Source organism: Aptenodytes patagonicus, chromosome 1 (genome assembly GCF_965638725.1).
Source record: "Aptenodytes patagonicus chromosome 1, bAptPat1.pri.cur, whole genome shotgun sequence".
NCBI classification, from domain to species: Eukaryota; Metazoa; Chordata; class Aves; order Sphenisciformes; family Spheniscidae; genus Aptenodytes; species Aptenodytes patagonicus.
In genome coordinates, this window is record NC_134949.1 from 20,787,596 (window position 1) to 20,803,236 (window position 15,641).

Below are 15,641 nucleotides of genomic sequence, written 5' to 3' on the forward strand. Positions count from 1 at the left end.
GGAAATCTGAATGGAGCTCGCGGGCCGGTTGCTACGGGGGCCGGGGCGGGGCGAGCGCTCTGCGCGCGGCAGGCGCTGCCGTCCCTGAGGCGGGCTTGGTGCCGCGGCCGGGGCGGCCCCGCTCCGTCTCCCCGGGGCTCCCCGCGCCCTCGTCATGGGGCCCGGCCCCGCGTCTCGCCCGGGCCGGGCACCGCTGGCCGTGGCGCTCTGCGCTGCCCTGTTGATGCTGGGTGCTGGCGAGCGGCGGCGCCTGGCGTGCTCCACCTGCCGGGGCGTCGTGGACAGGTTCAACCAGGTGGGTGGCAGGGCTGAGGGGCCGCGGGGAGGCCGCCGGTGGCGGCGGGCGGCCTCGCTGTGGGGCGGGGGCTCCTCGGCGAGGAGCCGGCTGCGGGGTCCCGCCGGGCAGCCTGAGGCGCGGTGGCAGCGGCGCAGGCCGCTCCGCGCCTGCCGCTCTGAGGGGCAGCCCCCGGGCTCCGGGCCGGTCAGCGACAGCGGGTGCGGAGGGGTGCCGGGCCCGCCAGAAAGCCGGCGGCACCGCCCGGCGCGGTGCGGGTCTGCGGCCGCCGGGGCTGCGCGGCTCTGCGCCCCGCTGCTCCTAAAGCCCCTCGGCCAAACTCCGGGAGCGCTTCCGCCGGGTGCTCCGTTACTGACAGCGTCTAGTCAAGCTGATACACGGCAGCAGTTCGCTGCCGGCTTCGGTAACAGCCGTAGCCCTTAGGTCGGTAGGTTACAAAGCTCCTCGAGCTTTGCTGTCAGAGGTATTTCGGTGCTTTAGTGCAAAAAGACTGGCTGTGCTGGCTGTAGCGTGCCCGGCTCCATGAGGAGTGCTGGTGGAAAACGTCATCCCCTGAAATTCTGTGCCTGTTGCCACTTGCAACAGCCCTACCTTGTGGCACAGTAAATTCAACGTAGGCAGCAAGGGGCTGCTTCGGCTTGTGACAAATACTTAGTACTCTTTGTACTGTTGTAGGCTTGGTAGATCGCTTTAACTGTGGAGATTTTTTGCAAGGTGTGATTTGATAGGCATTGGCTGCAACTCGGGGAAGTTGTGCTGATGGCGATGAATTAACCTGTTGCATGCTTGTGTGTTTAAGTTACAACATGGTGAAGATTGGGCTAAGTACTGTCAAAACTGAATGAAGCAGAGGTCCTGTTCAACTGATTAATAAAGTTCCTGAAAACTTAAAGGAGAAGGGTATAAAGTTTCATACGTGTATGTTTTTTGACATAAATGAAGACTGTAATAAGGCCTTGTTTATGTGTTATGAAAATTGAGTTGTGTTATGCTATAACCTACGCTTTCTGACTTTTCATGTTGTCACGAGCTGTTTCTTTCACTTGATCAGCAGCTTCAGAGCTTAACTGAAGTTTCTGCATGGCGCTTTTCACAATTTTCATATAAGTATTTACTATTGTCCTTAATTTTTCTTAGAAACAAACCGTATGTAACTTACATTCTTTTGCTACTTTTCATTTGTAGGGATTAGCAGATACAGCTAAAAAGAACTTTGGTGGTGGAAACACTGCTTGGGAAGAGAAGACGCTGTCAAAGTATGAATCCAGGTAAGGTGTCTGAGGACTTCTCATTCAGCTACGTTTCATGTCCACTGTGCGTAACTTCACCGTACCGGTGTTTGTCTGGAACTTAAATATTGAAAGTTTCACATGTCCAAGTCTTAAATTATTATTGATTAAAATGTAACATTACATTGTAAAGTAAAGACTGAAACCCCTTATTAATGCCTTTATTTGTCTTGTTTCTGAAAACAACAGAAGTTAATACCGTCATTGGTCATAGTAGTTTTTTTTCTACTTACCCATTGAAGTCCTAAAATAATGATCTTAAATAATGGTCAATAGTTAATTGATAGTCATAAAAGGTGTGAAGTACTGCAATACTTGTTTTAGAACTAAAAGCAGTATCTCTTCCCTAGAGTCGTCACTATTTCAGTGCTGAACAGAAAACCAGAAGAGTTGCAGATTACTGTACTCTCTTGTATATATGTTTGATTACTGAGCAAAGTGATCTGGTATCTTTCTTCCAAATTCACTTAGTAATCTCAGTCGGAGCATTGAGATGTAAGGGTGGGATTTCTGAACCTCAGTTACTGTGAGCTTAGTGGGCTTGTATCAAATATTAACAATACATGAAATTTATTGTTGAACTTAGGAGAAAAATACTGCACTCAAAATTTGCTGGGAAGCTAAAAATCTATCAAACCTACAATCTGCAGACATAATAAACACAAGAACCACTTTGGCTTGCTTGCAGTCATCCTTCTAATTTTTTTGGCTGAAGTAATGTTCATTAGTTCTTTATTCTGATATTTGCTTTGTTTTGGAACTAATTCGGAACACACCATAAATGGATAAAGTATTCTAGTCTGAAGTCTAGCTTCTCTGTCATGTCTTGAGTGGTGTCAAATGTTTAAATTAAACTTACGATTTTCCTTCTCTGCTTGTAGTGAAATTCGTCTTGTAGAGATCATAGAGAATCTGTGTGACAGTAGTAACTTTGAATGTAACAACATGGTAGAAGAACATGAAGAACATATAGAGAAATGGTGGTTCAAACTGTAAGTATAAAATTTTTTTGTGGAGATCTTTGTGTGGATACATTATCTGAGAGGATGAACTACTAACGTTAAATCTTGTGCCTGAACAATAGCAGCATGGGTAATTCTTCATTATCCTTCAAGAGTTGCCATTGGGTACAGCTGGGTTCAGGCTGACTTTTAATAGCATGTGCCACTGTACCGTGTTCTCTTTTATTTTCAATTCCAGAAGCATTGCACCAAAACACCCAGTCTGGCTTCTCATACACTGTCTACTCAGTTACCAGTGGGGTCTTGAGGCAAACTAACATCGGAAAACTTTGAGGTTTATTACCTTTTTTGTTTTCCTTTGTCATAAAACTGCAAGGGACTCTTTGGTTCCTATGGGTTTTTTGTTTGCTTGCTTTTTTTCCCTGAAACATTGTTTTGTTCTCCTGGCAATCAGAAAAATAGTTGATACTAATAAATCTAGAAGTTGGATCTCTTGAGGGTGGTAGTGTAGCAGCTGACTTTTCTATCTGCCTTCTAAGCTTGCCTGTGGTTTCTGTTACAACTAACCTTTTGATATACCATTATAAAATATAATTAGTGCAAGGATGGCGTTGTAGCATTTAAATGTCTTAAGATCTCTTTTTTTAATTCCAAATCATGTTTCTTCTAAGTAATTATTTTACTACTTTAGGCTGTCAGCACTCCCAGTCAGCTAGAATTCAATAGGGCAAACTGACGTTACAACGTTTCGTAACTGGATAAGGATTTTTGATAACCCACTTTACTCTTAATGACTGCTTTATCCTTTTACCTAACTATACAGGATTGTGTATCCATTAACATGGCAATTTAAGGGAGCAGAATAGCATAGCATAGAATAGAATATTTCGGTTGGAAGGGACCTGCAATGATCATCTAGTCCAACTGCCTGACCGATTCAGGGCTGACCAAAAGTTAAAGCATGTTGTTAAGGGCATTGTCCAAATGCCTCTTAAACACTGACAGGCTTGGGGCATCGATCACCTCTCTAGGAAGCCTGATACAGTGTTCGACCACCCTCTCGGTAGACAAATGCTTCCCAACGTCCAGTCTAAACCTCCCCTGGTGCAGCTTTGAACCATTCCCATGCGTCCTACCACTGGATACCAGGGAGAAGAGATCAGCACCTCCCTCCCCACTTCCCCTCCTCAGGAAGCTGTAGAGAGCAATGAGGTCACCCCTCAGCCTCCTTTTCTCCAAACTAGGCAAACCCAAAGTCCTTAGCTGCTCTTCATAGGACATTCCTTCCGGAAAGGTGAGCTATGCAACCCAGAGTCTTAAATTTGTCTTAAACTTGCAGAACTGAAAGAAATGGGTCTTAAACTAGAGAATTTGACAAAGTAGACTTCCTAAAATAAACAAAACCATTCATAAAATACATTGTTTTTTGGAAAGTTTCTGAAGACCTTTTGAGTGCAATTGATTAACTTTGCCTTCTGTCCTTTAACCTGCAATATCCAAGTGTCATTCAGTTTCTGTGGTAGTTTCCAAAGACAGACTCTTTGTCCATGAATACCTTAGATCTTTTTTCATAAGTTGTTACATTGCATGTGGTACTTGGTAAATTTACTTTTCAGGACCTGAGCCTTGGAGTCAATATGGTCAGACGTAATAGTTTAGAAAGAGAAGCTGTACATGCCTCAGGAGTTGCTGAAGACTTCCGTCAGGCTACAGAATATCGAAGCCTTTCCTTTAGTAAAGTTTTTGAGACTTCAGCATCAGCGTGATACTGAGACCTGTGAATTGTCATTCAGAACTGTAGCAGTCCTCATGCTAGCTTGCAAAATAACATCTAGCAATTTCATTGTTAATTTGGGATGTATGCTAGTGCTAGAGTAGCACATAACTAACTTCTTAATATTAAAAAAATCCTTCTAAAATAATACTTGATTCATGCTAAAAAAGAGGAGAAATTTTAACAGGTACCCTATCGTCAGGTTGGCAATAATTTGAGCAAATGTTAATATCTGTCCTGGGTTATCTTCTGCATAGTTAAGATAAAGACACAGCAGTTATCTTTAAGAGGAAGACATGAATAAGACCATCTAAACCTTTCCTGAAAATAAGGTGTTAAAAAAAAGGGGTGTGTGTATGTATCAAGATGAATTGATTTTATTGGTTGCTCTTATTTCACATTTTTCATAAATATAATTATAAAATTTGAGTAGAGTCTGTTAATAGTATTGTAGTTTAAAAGGTAAATTCACCTCAAGTTGGAGGACTTCTAGAAATTGGTTCCTGAAATAAGATTGTCTTTAGAAACCTATTTTTCCTGCTCTGATCTGTCACGTGCAATAGATTTCTCTACAGCGTTGTGCAGGTTCGGTTGTGTGAGTTGGCTTTCAAAGAAGCTTTGTTCTTTTTATTGATAAATGAATGTCTTTCATGTACAGAAAGAAGAAGTATCCTGATTTGTTTAAGTGGTTTTGCATAGAAACAATAGAAGTTTGCTGCCCTGCTGGAACTTATGGACCAGATTGCCTTGGTAATTTTTCTTTTGAAAAATACAGTAGCAGATATGTTCTCTTTACCTGTTTGTTTCAGTCTTTCATAACATGGACAAATACATGAAGTATGATATTTTGCGTGAGACGCCAGCTGCTGTGTAGTATGTATCTGCTTGCTGCCTGACAGTTAGGTAGGTGCCTTGTGAGCATCCTGCCTGAAGAAGAGTCTTCCGAGCATGAAGTAATGTACAAAGCTATCAAGGGTACTTACATGTGCAGAATCCATCTGGTCTGATGCTCACATCCATACCTGACCTATGCTTAACGGCTCTCTGTGACATCAAGTCTGTTGTTTAGGTGGCCTTTCAGAAGCTATGTAGACACAGTCCTTGACCAGTTTCAAGAGTAAAACGGCCAAAACACTGTTAGGGATTAAATGAAGAAATTCACAACTGAGGATTAGTTAAAAAGGCAATGGGAGAAATTGGATACAAGTAGGTGGGAGACAATTGGATGAAAGTAAGGTCTTTGATGCAGAAGTGGTAACAGAGGTATTTTGGTCCCTGACGTTTGTATAACTTATAAATCTGTAAAACCTCGCACCTTGCTAGAGATCAGCTTTGGCCTCTTATATTGTTAAAAATTGAGTGCCAATTCCCAATATTGATCTAAATGATTGCTAATAAGTTTTTCCAACTGCAGTATGAGCATTCTCAGGAAGCTTTAGCCAGGAAGCTAGGAAAACAGATAAAATTCTAAGCCATGGTCTTTACCCAAAATTAAATTTATAACTGAACTTTCCTGGAGATTGTTTTGAGTTCCTCTTATACTTGAATATATTGGTGAGCATTCCTTGTTGCAAGCCTTTTGGTTGCTCCCAAGGGAAAAAAGGTTTTGGTGATTATATCCTGGTTTAGTGTGACTTTTTTTTTTTTACATTTTACTGTCTATGAAGAGGGAGGGACTTCAGGTGCTTGTGGCTCAGAATAGGGTTTTATTTCCTTTAACATCTGATTTAAAAGTATTTTTGATCCTTTTTAGCTTGTCGTGGTGGATCGGAAAGACCTTGCCATGGAAATGGCCACTGTGATGGTGATGGTACCCGAGGTGGAGATGGCTCATGTAGCTGTAACAAGGAGTATACAGGAGATTTTTGTTTGGACTGTTCTAATGGTTACTTCAGTACCTTGAGAAATGAGACACATTCTGTTTGTACAGGTAACAAAGTCTTTGACACATGCTTAGATCTTTGTCTTCCTTCTTTAGTTTTTGTAAACAAAACTAGAAACAATTTAACCTGACAGATGTAGCAACAAAAAACAGTTATAGTTTGGTCACTCAGCTTTAACCATCAATGACATGTCAGTCAGTTTGGTGGAATTCTAAAGTTTTGCTAAGTCATCCTTCCAGACTGCACTTGATTTCCTGCCCCCCCCACCGCCCCGCCTTAAATTAAGAAGCAGAATTCATCTATGTCATGAGGGAGGCAGGAGGGAAGAGCAAGCTTTGCCTGCCCCTCTGCTCCCCAAGTACTGTACAAAAATCTTGAGCTGAAATTGCTGCGTAGTGGACTACTTTGAAAGCTAGGTTTTCCTCATGTCTCAGGTAAGCTTAACTGGAGCAAATGGGCATGGAAATGGCTGATCTGTACTGTAGGCTACATAGATTCCAGTTAAGTATGTCTAAGCTTAATTTTGAAACAAAGTCAGGTTGTAGGAATAAACTTTCAGTTGGATTTTTGTCTCTTTTTACATCTTCAATGAGATTCTGCAGCAACTAAATCCTGACCATGGGGTCCAATAAGATTGTTTTTCAACACGATCTATGTTGTTTTTTTATCTGACTGTGTAGTAATTCTTCTGTATGATTTGTTTTATATTACAATATATAACATGCATATGTTATATATATTGTGTGTTATATATGCATGTAATATATATATACATATATAAAATATGCATATACAACTGGATTTCTAGTATGTTTCCTTGTGAAGTTCTTCAGACTGGTATCTCTTCACACATTGCTCTCATAGCTAGTTGCAGATAAAGTAGCCTGAGGATTCGTTAGGTGGGAGTGCTGAGCCTAGTGTTTAAGCTGTTGTGCCAGCCTTGAGTGGCTGAGCAAAGCTTACCTTCTTGATCTCCTCTTCCCAAATATTTTGGAAATGGGATCTGCTGCTTCTAGTCACTAGAATTTCATGGCACTGTTTTAAGTGGTGCAGATGATTGTAATTGCCAGTCTTGGCATCCTGGGTTTTTTGGGGGTTTGGTGTTTTTTTCTTTTTGTAGGATAGAGCTGCATTTTTGTAAATGATATCTACACAAAGTCAAGATTTAATCTTGTGAGTGGGAGGGTCAAGCTACTAAAATATGATAGCTCCCAGTGAATCCTAAATAAGGTTTTCTTTGAGAATTTGTGTGCCCAAACTTGTCTTGGATTTTCTCAGCAAAGCTCAGATTGTACTTTTCTCTTACGTCAGCCTGTCACATTGCCTGTAAAACTTGTACTGGTTCAAGTAACGAGGACTGCCAAGACTGTAAAGAAGGCTGGATTAAAAATGAAGAAGCAGCTTGTGTGGGTGAGTAATGCTTAGTAGACTTCAAACAGGTTTTGTAGCAGTGATGGCTAGTGAGATTAGATGACATCACATTGTTTTATTGTATTTTATGGAAGCATTCTGTTAGTTTAGATTTCTATAGCTTGTAGTCTCTCTCTTCCAAACTTGTTTCACATTGCAGGAAAGTATTTCCTCCCCGCTGAACACCTGGTGATTATAATTGTTTTTATCAAACTGTTCACTATGTGTCTTTTTAGCTTAGTGGAATACAGATAGCAGCAAGTGGGGTGTTCCTTGTAAGACATGGTTTTTGTGTTTATTTGAATGCTAAACAGTGCCCTGCTCTTGATTTAAACTATTTTATCAACTACTGGAAGATTCTTGTCAGCTTATCTACATATTTTGTAGTAATCGCACAATTGTCTTCACATTACTGTATGTTTATAAATGCTCAACCCTGATAGAGTTCAAACATTTCACTAAAAGCCAGGCATACTAATTTTTCCCATTACTGGAGAGAAATACTAGGAGACATCAAGCTCAGTGCTTCCATTAGTCTCTTATCTATTTCTAGCTTAGCATTTCTCTTGGTTTGTGAGGAGATACGTATGAAACATTTAAGGAAAAACCCAAGTACTAAAATACTCCCAGTGCAGGAATGCACTAGGGGGAGAGTAACACATTCTGTTGAACTAGTTGAATTTGACCAGTTAAAGACCCTTAACATAATGTCTGGAAACAGTATCTTAGAAATTATGTGAACACTGTTTCTTTTTAAAAGGCTAATAAGAATTAGGATTTGAATTACAGCTCCTGAGGTACCTGCTTAGGCAACTGTTGAATGCTCCAAGAGCATTTTTAAGATGCTCCAGTATTGTCTTCTGTACAGCTGTTTTTTCCCAAATAATCATTGCAACTGATTAAGTATAAATTAATTGAGTAATAGGTAGGAATTATGTCTGCAGTAACAGATGAGATGGCAAGGGGACTGAAATAGCCTTTCTCTGTCCAATTTTTTTAGTTGTGAGTACTGTTGTGCCTTTTCCTTGAAATCACAAGACTAGCAAGTTTTAACTTCCCAGGTAGAACTGGTTTTCAGCTTGACTGATCCTAACCATAACTTGGCTTTCCAATTTGCTTTGTAGAAAACTACGCGGTGTATGTGTGTGCATTTGTGTAACTTTTTTCATACTTTAAAAACTTCTATAGCTTGGTAATATAGGAGTAGAGAAATCAACACTATTCCAGAAAAGTAGTCTGTCTGCTTATTTGTTATGCTATTTGCATAAAAAGCATAAATGTGTGCAAAACATTGACTTGAAAATGACAAGGATGGCAGGTATTCTGGAAACTTTATTTAATTTGAGCTCTTGAATTTCTGATGTGTCTGTTATTGTCATCACAAAACATCTTCTGAGGATCAGTTTTGATTTGTTAATGTAAGTTTAAGCTGAACAAAACAGTGTATGTTACCATGTTGCTTTTATGTCTAACATGTTGTGTATCTGATCCTGAACTCACTGTAACAATTACTCTCAGTGCAGTCAGTTTAAGTTTATAGTTTCTGTGGGCCAGTTCTTACAACATCTCATAGCATAGCATTCAAGTATTAATCTGGCTGTTTAATCATGACTACTATTTTAGGTAACGTCACTTTTTATCTTTCAGATTTAGATGAGTGTTCTGCTTCTCCTTGCAAAGATCACCAGTACTGTTTGAACACAGATGGATCTTTCTCATGCAAAGGTTTCTTTTTAATCTGCTGTTGTACTTTATCATCTAGAATTCTAATCTAATGCTAGAGGTAATGCTAGAAAGGGCGTGATACCAGGCATTTAGTACAATGTGGTCCTGTCCTGACTGGGCATGGGGAGGATGAGGCTTTAGATGTATCGTATGAGGAAAGCAAGAGAATTCTGGTTATTTCTACTCCGCTCTTGTGAGACCCCACCTGAAGTAGTGTTCAGCTCTGGGGCCCCCAGCACAAGAAAGACACGGACCTGCTCGAGTGGGTCCAGAGGAGGACCACGAAGATGATCAGGGGGATGGAGCATCTCCCCTATGAGGACAGGCTGAGAGAGCTGGGGTTTAGCCTGAAGAAGAGGAGGCTCTGGGGAGACCTTATAGCAGCCTTCCAGTACTTAAAAGGGGCCTACAGGAGAGATGGGGAGGGACTCATTATCAGAGAGTATAGTGATAGGATGAGGGGTAATGGTTTTGAACTGAAAGAGAGTAGATTTAGATTAGATATTAGGAAGAAATTCTTTACTGTGAGGGTGGTGAGACACTGTAACAGGTTGCCCAGAGAAGTTGTGGATGCCCCATCCCTGGAATTGTTCAAGGCCAGGTTGGATGGGGCTTTGAGCAACCTGATCTAGTGGAAGGTGTCCCTGCCCATGGCAGGGGAGTTGGAACTAGATGATCTTTAAAGGTCTCTTCCAACCCAAACCATTCTATGATTCTATGATTTCTTGTGTGGTAAGCTGACTCACTATAAGGGCGGTACTTTAAACCTCAGATATATGAATTTTTATGTTTAAAATATTTTTCTTTAGCATGTGATGCCAGCTGCATAGGTTGCACAGGGGAAGGTTCTGACAAGTGTAAGACCTGCGCATCTGGATACATGAAGGAAGATGAAAAGTGTACAGGTTGGTGGATTTAGCAGTACATGGTAGAACACCAGTTAGCTCACTCTTGGTTAGCCACGCTGAGGACCTGTTAAGTATGTTCGTATTTGGCTGGTTCAGTTTTCAAGCCTATCAAATTGAACCCAGTCGTTCTGGTATTAGCAGCAAAGACTTTCTTTACCACTTCCTTTATATTATTGAGCTAATATGCATGACAAGACTTAAAAGGTGAAACACTCCTACAAAAGGAACAAAGTATTTTATATCAGGTTCAGGAAACAAATACATGAGTCTCTTGTCAGTTATCTACCACTTCATTAGAAGTGTGCATCTATATTCATTTTGTAACAGAAAGGCAGGAATGCAATGTGGATTCTATTGTCTTTCTGTTAATCCATTAATGTCCAAGTTAAAATGATATTAATTCATAGTGAATTATAATGTGAAATGATAATAAAAAGAGTGAAATTAGAGCTTCTTTGTGGGGAAGAGCAGAAGGTACGCACAATCTTAAGTAACTGTTAACTATGATGATGTAGTATTTACAGGCTCACTTCCCTTTAGTTGTACTTTGATGGCATCAATAGAAAGTGACTGTGGGAAATCTTCAATAGGTTAAGATGAGTGCTGTTGCTTAATTCATTTCCCCACATAGGGGCCTGCAAAATATAAAAAAATACAGTACTGTCTGAATAAATTTGAAACACAGTCTAAATCATGAAGAACCATAACAGATTATTTTAACAGAAGTTAAATCTGTTGCAGCAGCAGCATTCTGTTCCTCAGTGTTTTTTATATTTGAATAGAATTCTGTTTATACGATTGAGCACAAATAAGTTTTATAACAAAATAACAGCAGTGGACTCTTTTTTTTTTTTTTTTTTTTTTTTTTTTTTCCCCTATCCTAACTCTAGATATAGATGAATGTAACCTTCCTGAAAAGGTCTGCATGAAAGAGAATCAAGACTGTGTTAATACTTCAGGTAGTTACAAGTGTGTATGTTCAGAAGGGTTTGAGGATAAGGATGGAACATGCGTTCAAACTGTAACAACAGGCAAGTGGCTTTTCAATGACAGATTTTTTTCAGACTATGCTATATCGACAACTTGGAGGTGTATTTCTGTCTAAGGGTCTAGTTGCTTGTAAACTCTGCTATATAATTTCTCATCTTCCTACAGCTGTGGTCTGTGTCAAGTAGTTTGTGGTGTAGGCCACATTCTGGCATGCATGTTTTCTTGCTTAAAGACAGTGGATTTTTTTAAATGTCCTGTTCTTGTGTTGATATTTTTTTTCTTAACTCAAGGTTGTGTTTGTAAGTCACTTAAGTGTCTAGTTTCATTACATAAAGTGAACTAGCAAATTACTGCTATCATAAAAAGGTGGTCTTCCTCCTCCCCATTTTTTTTCCTTTATCATTAATTATAATGACTTAAGGGTTTATCTGATCTCATGCAAGCTGCTTCAACTCACTGATATCTCAGAAAATTAAGCAGAATTCTTTTTGCTGGATGAGCAAGCTGAATTTGTTTATTTTGTGATCACAAAAGTGCCAGAGCTGGTGTGAAGATGAATATGGAGAAGACATCCATCTTTCAGTAGTAGGGAACTGTTTAGCTTGACTTAAATTACACCTTCAGTCAAGAAACTCAAGTGGAATTTGCTCTAGGACGTATAACACATTATGGACAGAATTACGTTCATTAGTGTTTCATTACTCCGTCTAGGCTTTTTTACAATTCCGAAGTGAAAGACAGGATTATTTTGCAGTAAAGATTGTAGGAGAACAGATGAGAGAGACTCAATGTCATACCTTTATTTTCTTTCTACTTCTTAGCTTGTTTGGGTTTTTTTGCCTGCCCCTCCCCCCCATCCCTGACTGCTTTTTCTTGTAGTATGTAGTATTGCTACTGAAGGCCCTTCAGTTCAGACCTTATACTCTTGATACTCACTGTTATTAGTCCTTTAAAATCAGTTATGCACTTATCCTGTGCAGATACTCAGGATAAAGTTACTATGTTTTTTAATGTGGCCTGACATTTTATGAGAATAAAAGCAAAATGTAAAAGTTGACAAATTGGCTTAGCTTTTTTTTCTTAGATTAATGCTGTTACCAATATAATAAAATTGCTCTGCTTTTTTTTAAAGGTTGTTTTAACATCTGAACTAAACAGTTTGCACTATAGAAAATAATTCTGAGTAATACTTGCTTTTTGTTTTCAAATACCAGAATTTCTTCTGACAGGTCGTGTGGAAAGGAGAAAGTTCATTGTGAATAGCTGAAAACAAAAGCTTAGAATAGAAATAACTGTGCTGCTTTTTTCTTCCACTAACAATATCATACCAGTTTATTTGAAATGGTTTTTTTATATCTAGTAAAAAAAAAAAAAATTATAAGCTTAGACTAGGAGTATGGTGCAAGTAGCTCTTCTATATGACTTTATTGCTTCTCTGGTCTTGATAAATGTTGATTTGTGTTTCTCTTTAAAAAATTCCTAATGTCAAAAATTATTTGGTGTAATTAATAATACATTTGTATTCTAATTATGATACTTAATTTCACAGGAGAGGAAGTAGAGAGTGAAACAACTGAGCCTTCACCTGCTGGACATGATGACTTATGATCTGCATTCAGAACCAAAAGACATTCCTATCTAAAGTTTTAAATTATTGGACTAAGCCTCTGCTAGCTGACATACTGTGGAAATGATATTAAATATGCAGGTTGCCATTAAGATTTTTTTTAATGGTGACAAACTGCTCTTTAAGCTGCATTTCTTTATTCTTAAATGCCACTTTTTATATAATTCTTCAAGAACAACACTCTAGGTGGGTTAGTATAAAATTTGAATTAACATAAGATTGTACCCAGCAATGGTAAACAATTTGCAGGTTTCTCATTCTAGTGCCTACTGAAAACAATCATCATTTGGAAGGACTTAGTTGCACTTCATAATTCAAGAAAAAATTAGACTGAAGTTTGGTGTTTCTTGACATGAGAAATATTTCTGTAACTGAAATACAGCTTTTAGAAATTGTCAAAGGGAATCTTTTTTGGGGGGAAGCACTGTTCCCTTAAACAAAATAGAATGCCTAATACTGCATTCAATAAAAGTTTATTTTGTTGGAATGTACCTTAAAAATCTTTAAGATTTTAATACCTTGCTGTCGTCATGTCTATTTTTCATTTAGGCAGTGGAAAAAAAAAAAAAAAAACAAAAAACCCAAAAAAAACCAGAAAAACCCACAAAACCCCAGAACCTTGTAAGCACTGTATTTCAGTTCAGCACTGAATTCCAGCACTCAGTTGTGCTGGAATGTATATGGAGGGAAAAAAAAGAAAAACCCAACAAACCCTGCCACACACACACTTTCCTCTAAAGGAAGAATTATGTCAAACTGAAAAAACTTTCCAAAGGTAGGTAGACAAGTCTTTCATCCAGATACTTGCACTAAGTATGTAAACTAGTTTATACAGTGATGAAAAGTAAGTTTGGCTAACACCTGCACTTAGTGGCTCACAACTGTTATATGAGTACTCTCTAGAATTGATGAATACATGGCTTTCACTACAGTCTACTGCTGCATGTAATAGCTTCCTGTCTTTTTCAGAGCAAGCATACTACAATCAATTTATCTTGTTGTCTCTTGTGCCATTTCAGAGGGAAAGCTAATAAGCACAGCATAGACACAACTTCCTATGTGTTGTCTCTAAGCTTAAAGGCAAGTATAAGAGCTAAAATTGGTATATTGTGCAGGACCATCACAGCTGTAAATAAGCTAAGGGACCATCCAGGTACAGTATTTAAAGCTCTGATGGAAGTGAGTAAAGTTTGGAATACATTGCAGTGGTGGATACAGGGAGCATAAAGAGGGATTACAGAATACAGCTAAAAAGATCATAGCTTAGGCTTGGCTATGAAGAAGGTATAAACAGTACCCTGAGGTAAGTGGAAATAAAAAGGGTATGAATAGGATTGACCTGTTGAGCAGTGAAGGCCGAACACCTTCTGTATACTTCTGAAGACTTTCGTTCAGACTAAGTCACAGTTCAGTTTGTGAACACTCCATTTAGGATTTGTATGTGCAATAGATATTTATGTGAATATTGTACAAGAAAGGATTCTGTTGGATTCTTATGTTAAAAGCTAAGCTGATCTTGTGTGCTGTAGTTTAAATACCTGATGGTATTAAATTATCTGTAACAGTTTTAAGTTATTTTTCTTCAGCCATTATATCTAGATGTTTCTTAATTTGCCAGTCTGAGAATGAAAACTTTAGTGCTTTTTCAGCTGTAATTGCCAGAGATGGACCTATATGCCACGTATCTTTCAAGTTGTAGGGTAGGTGTTGTATTTAATAAGTGCTAAATTAAAAGGGGGAAAAAGTAGGCAGTTTGGGGAGCACAGGGAATACATCTCGAGGATCTTTAGGGTTTTTTTAGTACAGGTGTAGCCAGTTATAGTACTATTAGGCCTTAAGGATCTTAGAGGAGTGTAGCTTGTCTCTGTTGCTCAGTCATTGACACTTAACTCCCAGGTGTTCCAGATGATGGTCCAAATGGTCCTTGTTAATAGTAACATGAAATGTCAGTTGTGTTTAGAAACTACCATCAACTCACACTCAAGAGAATTGTCTCTCCAGTACAAACTCTTCTATTAATGTTTCAAGCCTGAAATAATGCTTCCTCATATGAAGAACAACTTGCTATTCTAAGTTCCCTTCAAGTTATTTGGGACTCTGGGGGGATATCTGAAGAGGTTCTTAACTACGTTGTAGAAGCATTTGCTTTCCACTTCCTCCCCTGCCAAGCTCTGGACAAAAAGCCCTAACTGAATTGGTCCTAGTTAAGCTCAACTCTGGGATGAAGTAATGAAAAACAAAAACTTTGTTTTTTCTCTGGTGATAGAAAGGAGAAACTCTTCCCAGCCTGACCTGCAAAAGTAATGAGAGTAGTCTGATATAACCAAACTCTTGTTCAGTTCCGGAGAATAATGTTTTCAGCTTTCCATTACCACAGTAGAACCATTAGAGTGTTTTTCCCTAGGAAATACATAGACGTGGTACCTGGGTATTAGGAGTCATGTATCTTTTTTTCCTCAATCCTCCCACTCCCCTGCCCCCTGATTATTAGCACCTATTGCTCTGCATTAATTTATTGTGGATAAACTTCTTAAGTCAGGGGCCCAGAAGGGTGAATTCAAATATTTAGAGCTTTCTCTGAAGGAATATTGACCAAGTTAGGTACTTGAAAAAAATATTTAACACTATGCTACTGCCTTATGCCTTCTCAATGCTGAGTTTCTAGAGTTAGTCCTCCTGTTTTATTCTGCATCCTCATTTTACTACTTCAGACTGTAATTACTGCTCTGTTTTAGAGGTTGGAACTAAAAATCGTTTTGACTGAATTTTTTTTTTTCC

General features: G+C 39.2%; 1 protein-coding gene across 1 annotated transcript; it reads left to right on the forward strand.

Annotated features, from left to right (window-relative positions):
• Positions 1-92: 92 nt before the first annotated feature.
• Positions 93-14,430, forward strand: CRELD2 (CRELD disulfide isomerase 2). The gene is made up of 10 exons (XM_076329257.1): positions 93-295; positions 1,481-1,563; positions 2,466-2,576; positions 4,979-5,070; positions 6,074-6,250; positions 7,515-7,613; positions 9,261-9,338; positions 10,148-10,243; positions 11,137-11,277; positions 12,786-14,430. The coding sequence occupies exons 1-10, from the start codon at positions 155-157 to the stop codon at positions 12,842-12,844; spliced, it is 1,077 nt and encodes a 358-aa protein (XP_076185372.1). The 5' UTR covers positions 93-154; the 3' UTR covers positions 12,845-14,430.
• The last annotated feature ends 1,211 nt before the right edge of the window (positions 14,431-15,641 follow it).

Bases quoted from the DNA above. Each gene is read 5' to 3' on its own strand.
- CRELD2 (XM_076329257.1), top strand. From the start codon at position 155: ATGGGGCCCGGCCCCGCGTCTCGCCCGGGCCGGGCACCGCTGGCCGTG. The intron at 5,071-6,073 runs GTAATTTTTCTT...GATCCTTTTTAG, and splicing joins TTATGGACCAGATTGCCTTG to CTTGTCGTGGTGGATCGGAA. The intron at 11,278-12,785 runs GCAAGTGGCTTT...TTAATTTCACAG, and splicing joins CGTTCAAACTGTAACAACAG to GAGAGGAAGTAGAGAGTGAA.